Source organism: Trypanosoma equiperdum (genome assembly GCF_001457755.1).
Source record: "Trypanosoma equiperdum strain OVI genome assembly, contig: ctg_1079, whole genome shotgun sequence".
Lineage (NCBI taxonomy): Eukaryota > Euglenozoa > Kinetoplastea > Trypanosomatida > Trypanosomatidae > Trypanosoma > Trypanosoma equiperdum.
The window spans coordinates 12,758-23,310 of NW_027123037.1; the positions used below are offsets into that span (position 1 = coordinate 12,758).

A 10,553-nucleotide genomic window follows, 5' to 3' on the forward strand; every position below is an offset into this window, starting at 1 on the left:
AATATCTTTTTTGTATTGTACCTTTTTTCCTTAAATATTTTATTACTGTTATATGTAGCGGTCTGTACTTACCTTCCTCTGCATTGTGTTTTGTTTCGATGTAGTGGCATGCCCCCAAAGGATAACAGAAAAGTTACAAAGACAGAAAACGATTTTGCGGAGGAGGATCAGCAAATAAATGATGAAATTGTGAGAGCCAAGTTGCGGTTGGCAGCACTGGAGGCCGTTCATGCGGATCGTTTGGAGGAAATTGCGATACTTAAGCGATCGCGCGATGATCTCTTGTCTACCTTTGAAAAGTGTGAGGGTGACGCAAACGCAGCAACTGAGGATAGACTTGATATTTTGACTGATTTTACGCGTCAGTACAAGAACGACGAAAAGTTTAAGATTGAAATTGCTACTAGGATGGATGCCACACTCAATCGCTTGGCAGAAGAGAAGTTGAAACTTGTCGAAGAACTAAAGAAGACGAAGACTGAGTTTGAAGAGGCTATTGCTCAGGTTAAGGCAGAGTGCGAGACCCTTTACTCCCGTATTGCTGACATGGAGAGAGAGTTCGATACGATAATGATGGAAACAAAATCTGGAGATTCGACCCAGTAGTTTATTTGAAATACATTTGACGACAAGCGCCCTTGTGTCAAGTCAATTCTTTGGCGAAGTGGTCTTCATCCTTTTGCCCGCGGTTGACATATTCACGTTTTAACGTAAAACACTCACGACTATATTGCTGACGTTTACTCCGTCGGTTCGCTATTCCCAGCCGCATCGCGGAATATACAACATAAACAACAGCTGTGGTAACTTCGAGGCATCACTGGATGCCAGTTCCTTTCTGGAGTGTTACTGCTGTTAATGGATAGCTTGGGGAGTCGTAAACCGAGGTAGTTACAAGTAGCTCGTCCGCTTCAGTGTGCTACTTTAAAATCTGTGGATGTATGATTTGAGAGACTGGGTGTGAAATAAGACGCTTAAGAGGAAGACACAACTTGTTTTCGTGTGGCTGTGGTGGGGTGATGCCTTGGCAATGTGGGAAGGAGAAGTGTGTGGAAAGACCGGGGGGGGAAAGTGAGTGATCTCCTTAGACGTACCGCATGAGGCCTGAGTGTTAAGTGAAATGACCAGTCACCGTGATCCAATTTTCAGGTGAACGGCCAAATGGCAGCTGGCACTCGTTGGGTGATGGACTGGTGGCATGAACTTATACTTCCGTAGCGGCTCTGGTTACTGGCAGTATGTTTTACATGGGGGTAATTTGTTAGCAGTACGGATGCGTGCTGGTTCTGACGGTTTGTGTGCTATTCATTTAGTATTGTTGGATTGGTCCTATAACTTCCCGGATCCTTTTTGTGGGGCTATGGTATAGTGGGCTGAAGGAGGAAGGTTGCCTGTGACACTCGAGATTGAAGTTGCACAAAAAATAGGAGCGCTGAACATGCAACAGTTTAGTGAGTCGTAGAAAACGGATATTTTACTCGAGGTGCTTACTAGGTATTGATGTAACTCTGTATTCAGTGCAACGACGATGCTAGTTAGTTGCTGGTTAGATTTTGGTGGTTTGTCGTCGCCGAACGTCTTGCTGGGTTTTATGCATTCTCAATACTAATTTTCTCCCAGAATTTGCTCTTATTGCTTGCTCCGGATCACCTTCTTTTCTACGCATCAGTGCTTTTCTTTGCTTTTTTAAACGGAGGGCTTTCTGCTATGCTTGAGGAAGACCTTGAGGCCATACGGCGTATGAAAGCCGATTTTGAGGCGATCGGCGAATTGACCGACAACGAGTTCAGGTCTGACACAACTATCAGTAAGCGTATGAATCACTACAGCACTGTATACAATGCTGCCACGAGGATTACAGGTTATGATGACCCCCGTGACCCGATGGGTTCAGGTGCGGAGGAGCTCCTGTACGTAGACTTTCAGGAGATGCTTACCCGTTACTTATTAAAACACTCCAACTTATCCGCCCCCTCAGAAATGGAGTTATTCGCCAGGATCCTAAAGGTGTGGGAGCGCTACAAAGTAATGATGAAGTGGAACGTGAATGCTTTCGCGTATCTCTCAAGGTTTTATATCGTCAACTTCTCTAAGCCTCCCCTTCGGCAGGTTGCTTTGAGGATATTTCATGAGCAAGTATTGAAGAAGTATGTGCCAACGGTAGTTCGGGTGACCCATGAACTGCTTACTGCTGAACGAAAAGGCGAGGGTGTAAACCGTGAGGACGTTCGTGAGGCTATAGAATTGCTTTCTTCAGTAACCGTTGAGCAACGCCAGGAAATATACAATGAACAGTTTTTGAAGCAGTACCTAGAACTGACAAAGGACTACTATGTTGCGCTAGTGGCGGAGTGGGGCGAATCAAGCTCCCACACGGAACTCCTGCGGCAAATTGAAGGAGCATACAACGACGAAGATGTGAGATGTTCCTATTATTTCCCCCCGGAGGATAAGCGTGCCGTTATGGTTCAGGTGGAGGAGGTATTGTTGGATTCTAGCGTTGTGCTGGACAAATTACTGAAGTCAAAAGACGGTTTCATCGCCAAGCTAAAGAGCCGTGAGAAGAACCTTCTCAAACTCTACTACAATTTGTTGTCTAGACGTCAAAAGGCACTTGCGTGTCTAGCAGACTTGACGAGGGATGGGATAACCGCCGAAGGCAGCGAGAAACTTAGACAATATGATAATAAGGAGAGAGATATCGACTTCAAATCGTGCGTTGTAGACATAATGAAACTTCAGGATGAGTTCCTGACGTTGTCATCAGAATGTTTTGACGGTGACACAGCAATGCTAAAGGCTGTGAAGGAGGGCATAGAGCGGGTGTACGCTGATGGTGTTCGCCTAACGGAGACAGTGAAGCGTTTTGTGCCTATGAGCGAGCTACTGGCGCACTATGCTGACTCCATTATTCAAGGAAGCGGGTGCTCCTCTTCACAGGAGGAGGAGTTGGATAGGGTTATTACTGCCCTTTCGTATGTGACCGACCGTGACACTTTCCTTGCACATTCACGTGATTTGCTCGCCCAGAGGATATTGTCCCCGAAAAAGAAGTTTGATGACAATATTGAGCGCTCATTTGCGCATCGGATTAGTCATTGCTGTGGTGTGTCTAGCACGTGCTATCTTGAGGGAATGCTTCACGACGTGGACGTTGCTGAGGGATTTAGGGCTGCAGATAAGCTTGAGGCGATGGGCGTGAAGCTTCCCTTCGCCTTCGATGCGTTGGTGCTCAAGAAAGGGATTTGGCCACCACGGATCCACAGTGAAAATTTCACACCTCCCCCTATCATTTCCGAGGCTTTACATTCCTTCGAGGCGGCCTACCTTCAAGGCACTAGGGGGCGTGTGCTCACCTGGTCCTATTCTAACAGCAGTGGAGATGTACATGCTGCGTTCAAGAAGGGTCCAAAGACGCTGGTTATGCCCGGCTTGCAGTGTTGGGTGCTTTTAGCATTTAACGGCGCCAACCAACTAACGGTCGACGATGTGGTAGGGCGCTTTGGAATGACATTCGACGATGCGAAGCCTGTGCTACTCTCCTTGGTGAAGGCATCCATCCTGATTAGGGAGTCGAACTTTCCAACTGTTTCCTTGCATGACATATTCATCGTGAACGATAATTTTACTAGTAAACTAAAGAAGATGAAGATAGCAATGGGGAGGGACCAAAATATTGTTGCTGCCCAGAGTGAAGAGGTTGCACGGGAGGTCGAGGAGGACAGGAAGCCCGCTATAGACGCCTGCTTGGTTCGCATTATGAAGAGCCGTCGCGTCCTTGAGCATTCGATGCTCGTGGAGGAATGTAAGGAAAGACTGCTTCCAACGTTTTCCGCCGATCCTAAGTTGGTTAAGCAACGAATAGAGGAACTAATTCGTAAGGAGTTTATCGAACGTGATGCGAACACACCCGGGTTGTACAGGTATGCCGCCTGATGTACGCCAGAGTCATTGCACAGTTCCTTCGAGACATATATTTAAATGACAGGCGGAAGAGCTCACGTGTGGTGCGAGATGTTGTGGAACGAAGGGGGACGGTCATAAACACGGACACCTCACATTTGTTTTACGGGCGAAGAGTCAAAATACATAATTGTCCGTGTGTGTGATTAACTCATTTGTCGTTGCGCTACTGGTGCACCCTCCCAACCATTCGGCGGCTTACATCTCCTTTCCCTTCCTTTTTCCCCCCTCTTCTACAATGATCGTTGTCGTTGCTGTTACTAAACACTGCACTTCGCCAGCCGGAATGAAGTTGTTCATTGAAGACGTGCCGGTGTTGTTCCCCTACGAATACATATACCCTGAGCAACTGGAATATATGACGGAGCTCAAGAAAGGTTTAGATCAGGGGGGGCATATGGTTCTTGAGATGCCCTCAGGAACTGGTAAAACGACTACACTGTTGTCGTTACTGATAGCTTATCTGCACCACCACGCGGACGAGAAGCGAAAGGTTGTCTATTGCACCCGAACTGTCGGAGAGGTGGACAAAACTGCGAGCGAACTTCGAAAAATTCTGGGTTTATGGGAAACTGAGGAAGTAGGGAGCCGGCCACTGCGCGGGGTTTGCCTAACCGCAAAGAAGAACCTTTGCATCGAACCTAGTGTTGTTTCTAGGAGACATTTAGATGATGTGGATGCCGGGTGCCGCAGCCTTACTGCGCCGTGGCAGACTGACCAGCGTTGTGTGTACTTTGACACCCTTGAAAATCAAGGCTTTGATCTCCGCCCGGGGGCGTATTCCCTGAGCGACCTGAAGCGACTGGGCGAAGAGAATCATGTGTGCCCTTATTACTTGGCTAGGAAGGCGCTAAAGGTTGCGGATATTGTGATTCACTCGTTCCTCTACATTGTAGACCCGATCGTGGCCGAGGTGACGAAAGAGTATATGGATGAGAATACCATTGTTGTGATGGACGAGGCGCACAACGTGGATGATGTTTGCATTGAGGCAATGTCCCTTATTGTCACAAAAGATGATGCGTTTCAGGCCAAAGATAATGTGAAGAAGCTTAATGAGGCTGTCGATCGTATGAAGGCTACAAATCGGCAAAAATTACAGGAAGAGTATGACAGGCTTGTGAATGGCCTGGCGATGGCCGAACTAGCACGCTCCGGAGAGTCCACCGCCGGCGTGTCTGTCCAAGCCCTAAACATACCTCAAGATATTGCTGAGGAGGCGATTCCAGGGAGTCTACGCCAAGCAAATCACTTCTTGGCGTTTATGCAGCGACTAGTTGATTTCACTCATCGTGTAGTGTGCCGGATATCCCGGACATATGTTGCCGATCCACTTACCTTTTTAACAAAAGTGAAGGAGGAGTGTTCTGTAGATGTTCGCCATCTGAGATACCTAACAGAGCGTCTGAAGGTGCTACTGAATACTCTCCAGATAACGAGCGCTCACAGTTTTCACAATGTCTCGTTAATTGCGCAGATGTTCATGACACTTTCCACCCACTATACCGACGATCGGTACGAGAAACCTGGGTTTGTTGTTGTATGTGAGGCGAGTGATCCAACAAGGCCCACCATCCCGGACCCCGTTATTCGTTTAGTTTGTGTGGATGCTTCTCTAGCGTTGCGGGAAGTATTCGCCAAATACAGGAGTGTGATACTAACGTCCGGTACTCTTTCTCCACTGGACATTTATCCGAAGATGCTTGGTTTCTCACCTGTGATCGCAAAGTCATTCCAGATGACTTTGAGTAGGAAGTGCATTGCCCCTGTGGTGGTGACGAGGAGCAGTGAGAGTGTTAACATTACCGCAGAAGAGGTAACAAGCAGTTTCGTCGTTCGTAAGAATCCGGAGGCTCAGGCAACCGTATCGGCTGCCTACGAGGACCTCTTACGCGGTCTGGCCAAAACAGTACCAGACGGTATTGTTTGTTTCTTCACTGGTTATCAGTACATGAGCGAGGTGCTTCTTGGGTGGCACCGATCCGGGTTTTTGAAGGAACTCTCGCGGCACAAACTCATATTTGTTGAAACGCAATCCGTTGACGACACGGCGACAGCACTGGAAAGCTATCGGCGGGCATGTGATATCGGACGTGGGGCAATCTTTATGTCTATTGCACGAGGGAAGATTGCTGAGGGAATTGACTTTGACAGTCACTATGGGCGAGCGGTCGTGATGTTTGGTGTTCCCTTTCTTCCCCCAATCGATGAGCCGTTGCGACAGCGGATACACTGGATGGAGATTTGCTTAGGTATCCCTGGCAGTGAGTATCGTAATTTCGACGCCATGAGGCAGGCGTCACAATGCATTGGGCGTGTGCTGCGTAATAAGACAGACTACGGTATGATGTTACTCGTTGACCGGCGATTTGCTTTGAACGACAAACGCAAGAAATTGCCAATATGGATTCAACAGTGTCTGAAGGAGAACACAAATCTTAGTGTCGACGCGGCGGTCGCAGTTGCCAGGGGTTTCTTCAAAGAAATGGCCCAACCTTGGGAGTACAAACGGGACCTTGGCACCACCTTGTTTTCTGTAGAGACCCTCGCTCGTAAGGGCTTCCTTAAGCCGTCAAAAAGTTCGGTGAGTCGGAAGACTGTGGATGAGAGCCGAGCAACCACTACAGTGCCTCCTCCGGCAGAAGAGATCATTCGCCCGGTGAGAGAGCCTGACTACAGAAAGCGGTCCCGAGAGTGATCTGATCTATTTCTTCCTATCGTCTTCTGTCTGTGTTGCGGGAGTGAAGGAGTTGTAGCCGGTAGTTTTTGTGTTGGCGGCAGGAGCTGTTACGAGGGCAAGCAGGAACGTGTCTGTAACCCTCATGTGTGCATCGACATTGGGCTCTCGCGCATCGGTTCAGGGAATGTAGAGTGTCGACATATATTCCACTTTCGAGGCCGGTGAATGTGTACCTCTTTTTCACTACATGAGGGTGATAGAGATGCAGTAAAACCGATTTTTGCCCATATTGGATGGGTTTTTGTCAACTCCCCACCCCCAACGCAGTATACATTGGCATACATGCAGGTATGTGGCTTGCCTTCTACGCCTTTCGCTGTTGTTATTATTACTATTCCCTTCACAAAACAACAGGAGTGTAAACGTTTTCCCTACTACTTGCGTGTATGTGGAGACACACGTGCATTTTTTTTTCGGCATTTCCTTGCTTCGTTTTTCCTTTTACCTAGCAGAAACACTTTTGCATCGTACACCAACCCCGACTGTGTACCGCGCTCGAGTGTATCAATGCCAGTCCGAAAGAAGCAACGGCGCGAAGTGGTCGTGGCAGACGCCGATGCTGGTGACTCTGGTGATGAGGACCAAAAGAGGAATGCAGTCGTTATGACGCGCCTTGTTAGTGAAACTGGGGAACCGGTGGGAACGCAAATCCTCTTGCCAGTTAACGCGACACCAAAGCAGCTGGACGACCTGCTCAACAGCATGATAGGAAAAGAAGCAGAGGGAACGCCCTATGCGTTTTTTATAGGAGGTGAGCAAGTTAACGATAGTGTCCGGGATACGCTCTTCCAGAAGCAGCGGGATGATTATGTTGATACCATGTTGAAGGAGGGAAGGCGCGTGAGACCACAAGACGTGGAAAAACTGACTTTTGAGTTGCCAGAAGAAGCTGTTGTTGAAATTCAGTTTAAACCGCAAGCGAAGTTTAAGGTGCGGCCTGTGACACGTTGTTCGGGGAAACTTGACGGCCACAGTGAGGCTGTGCTTATTGTGAGCTTCTCGCCCGATGGTGAGCTCCTCGCCACGGGTGGTGGTGACAAAGAAATACGGCTTTGGGATGTGCATACACTGACCCCAACAGAGGAACTCAAGGGACATACCAGTTGGGTTCAGGTGTTGTCGTGGTCCCCAGACGGGAAGTACCTCGCGAGTGGGAGTAAAGATGGTTCTCTCATTGTTTGGTCAGGTAATGGGGAAAGTGGCAAATACAAGGGAGCTCGTCACAAGGCGCACTCAGCTTATCTGACCCATGTATCGTGGGAGCCTCTGCATGTGAACTCCTCGTGCAATCGGTTTGTGTCCGCTAGCAAAGATACGACCCTTAAGGTCTGGCATACCGTGACTGGTCTTCAGTTTTCTCTTTCGGGGCACCAGGCGGGTGTGACTTGTGTGAAGTGGGGTGGGGAGGGAAGAATTTATTCATCTTCCCAAGACCGTACCATAATTATTTGGGACTCAAGTAACGGCGCCCCCCGCAGCGTGCTTCGTGGACACGCACACTGGGTGAACTTCATTGCATTAAGCACAGACCTCGTCATTAGGACTGGTGCCTTCGACCATGAGTGCCGGAAGTTCGATACCCGTGAGGAGATGCAGCAGTACGCAACAGCGCGCTACCAGGACGTGTTGGCACGACTTGATGGCCGCGAGCGACTTGTTAGTTGTTCTGATGACAATACCATGTTCCTGTGGTCTCCTCAGCAGCAGGTTACGCCACTCGGGCGAATGACCGGCCATCAGGGTGCCATTTTCCACATCCAGTTCAGCCCCGATGGTACCATGATCGCATCTAGTTCAGCCGACAAGAGCGTGAAACTGTGGAACGCTTCAGACGGGAAGTTCATCACGACATTTAGGGGACACGTGGCGGCTGTGTATCATGTCAGCTGGAGTCTGGATTCTAGGCTTCTAGTCTCGGGGAGTAGAGACTCCACGCTGAAACTGTGGTCAGTATCCAAACGCGAGCTTGTTGAAGATCTCTCGGGACATAGCGATGAGATTTTTTCCACTGACTGGAGTCCCGACGGCCAGCGGGTCGCCACTGGTTCCAAGGACAAGAAAGTTCTAATTTGGGTCCACTAAAAAGTTTAATTTCCCGCTGCGAACCTTTAAAAAAAAATAATGCCGGTAAAATAATAGTTAGCACGATAAGGTGGAGGGGAGAGAAGTGAATGGTAAATAGGAGGGCAGTGTTCTCCTTGCCGTGTGCGATGCACGACTGCGTTTAAGTATATACTTCAGCTGCTCTCTTGGTATCTCGATGTGCTTCACATTTTTCCACCTTTGAACGCAACTCCACTTTCCCCCATTTCAAATTATTAGTTACATCGCTGCAAGTGTGGGTTGGTCTCGCAGTCAGTCTGTGGGGGAATATACGAAAAGTAGAGAAGGGGAGTTTTACTTACTTTTACTGTCAAAGTGAAGGCGCATAATTAACAGTAGTAAGGATAAAGATGAGCGAAGCAATGGAAAGCAAGGTCTGTGACGCGCCGGCCGTGAAGAAAACTGAATATGACATTCCACAGTGGTCAAAGGGAAACTATGAAATTAACTGGGTTGCCGTTGCTGTGCTGGCCCTCCCGCCACTTATGGGCATAGGGGCCTTGATGGCGGGTGTCCCGCTGCAGACTAACACGCTTATTGTGGGTGTTTTGTTCTACATATTTAATGGTATGATCGGTATTACCGTAGGGTACCACCGCCTTTTTTCCCACAGGAGTTTTACTGCGCATCCCATCCTCCAGTGGATTTGTGCTTTTGCCGGTGCGGGCGCTTTCGAAGGTTCAGCCAAGTGGTGGTGCCGCAATCACCGCATTCATCACCGGTATGTTGACACTTTCAAGGACCCCTATGATGCGACTCGTGGCTTCTTCTTCTCGCACATTGGGTGGATGATCATGAAGCAGAATTATGCAATACCGGCCAGGGTTGACGTTAGCGATTTCAAGTACAACAACATCATCCAGTTTCAGCACCGACATTTCTTCAAGATGGCCATTGCGTCTGGCATAATTCTCCCGACGCTTGTCTGTGGCCTTGGGTGGGGTGACTGGCTTGGCGGTTACTTCTACGCAGCTATCCTGAAGATTGTATTCGTACATCACTGCACCTTCTTCATCAACAGTCTCGCTCACACGGACCTCTTTGGTGCCGTACAAACGTATTCGGACCGCCACACACCGCACGACTCTGTGGTTTGCGCTCTCCTCACCTTCGGCGAGGGGTATCACAACTTTCATCACGAATTCAGCCAAGATTACCGCAACGGTATTAAGTGGTATCACTACGATCCAACAAAGTGGGTCATTCGACTGTGTGAGTTCGTGGGCCTGGCGAGTCGACTTGTGCGCACTCCGAACGATATAATTAAACTGAACGTGAACAAGTTGAAGTACAAGCGACTCCTGAAGCAGGCTGCCATCTTGGAGAGGGAAATGGACGAGTGTGAACCGGCTGAGACGAAGATGTACACATGGGAAGATATTCATAGTTTGGTAGAGAAGGGAAGGAAATTGATAGTGGTTAGTAACAGGGTTATTGATCTCGACAAACCACTCAACACTGGCACAAGCTATACTCACGACAACGAAACGTTCCAATGGTATGAGGTTCACCCTGGTGGAAGGCAGGTGCTTGACCTCTATATTGGTAAAGACGCCACGAAGGAGTTTGGTAGCGGAATGCATAAGCACTCGGCAGGTGCAGAGAGCCTTCTCCATCACCTACAAGTGGGCTACTTGAATGAGTGAAATGTTTTCCCTCAAGGCTTTGTGGCGAGCGCGGTACATTCGGTTCGTTCGCGATGGTCGAGAGAAGATGAAAACCGTTGATGCGCGGGAAACAGGGGGGG

The 10,553-nt window shown here is 48.7% G+C and overlaps 5 protein-coding genes across 5 annotated transcripts; all 5 read left to right on the forward strand.

Moving 5' to 3' along the window:
• Window positions 1-108: 108 nt before the first annotated feature.
• Window positions 109-606, forward strand: TEOVI_000673600 (uncharacterized protein; the record flags this gene model as incomplete). Its single annotated transcript, XM_067220211.1, has 1 exon — window positions 109-606. The coding sequence occupies one exon, from the start codon at window positions 109-111 to the stop codon at window positions 604-606; it is 498 nt and encodes a 165-aa protein (XP_067076312.1).
• Window positions 607-1,707: 1,101 nt separating this feature from the next.
• TEOVI_000673700 (cullin, putative) lies at window positions 1,708-3,936 on the forward strand (the record flags this gene model as incomplete). Its single annotated transcript, XM_067220212.1, has 1 exon — window positions 1,708-3,936. One exon carries the CDS (start codon window positions 1,708-1,710, stop codon window positions 3,934-3,936), a length of 2,229 nt encoding a protein of 742 aa, XP_067076313.1.
• A 313-nt stretch (window positions 3,937-4,249) lies between these two features.
• On the forward strand, window positions 4,250-6,661 carry TEOVI_000673800 (TFIIH basal transcription factor complex helicase subunit, putative; the record flags this gene model as incomplete). Its single annotated transcript, XM_067220213.1, has 1 exon — window positions 4,250-6,661. One exon carries the CDS (start codon window positions 4,250-4,252, stop codon window positions 6,659-6,661), a length of 2,412 nt encoding a protein of 803 aa, XP_067076314.1.
• Window positions 6,662-7,210: 549 nt separating this feature from the next.
• TEOVI_000673900 (NLE (NUC135) domain/WD domain, G-beta repeat, putative) lies at window positions 7,211-8,785 on the forward strand (the record flags this gene model as incomplete). The annotated part of the gene is made up of 1 exon (XM_067220214.1): window positions 7,211-8,785. The coding sequence occupies one exon, from the start codon at window positions 7,211-7,213 to the stop codon at window positions 8,783-8,785; it is 1,575 nt and encodes a 524-aa protein (XP_067076315.1).
• Window positions 8,786-9,156: 371 nt separating this feature from the next.
• Window positions 9,157-10,452, forward strand: TEOVI_000674000 (fatty acid desaturase, putative; the record flags this gene model as incomplete). Its single annotated transcript, XM_067220215.1, has 1 exon — window positions 9,157-10,452. One exon carries the CDS (start codon window positions 9,157-9,159, stop codon window positions 10,450-10,452), a length of 1,296 nt encoding a protein of 431 aa, XP_067076316.1.
• Window positions 10,453-10,553: the final 101 nt, after the last annotated feature.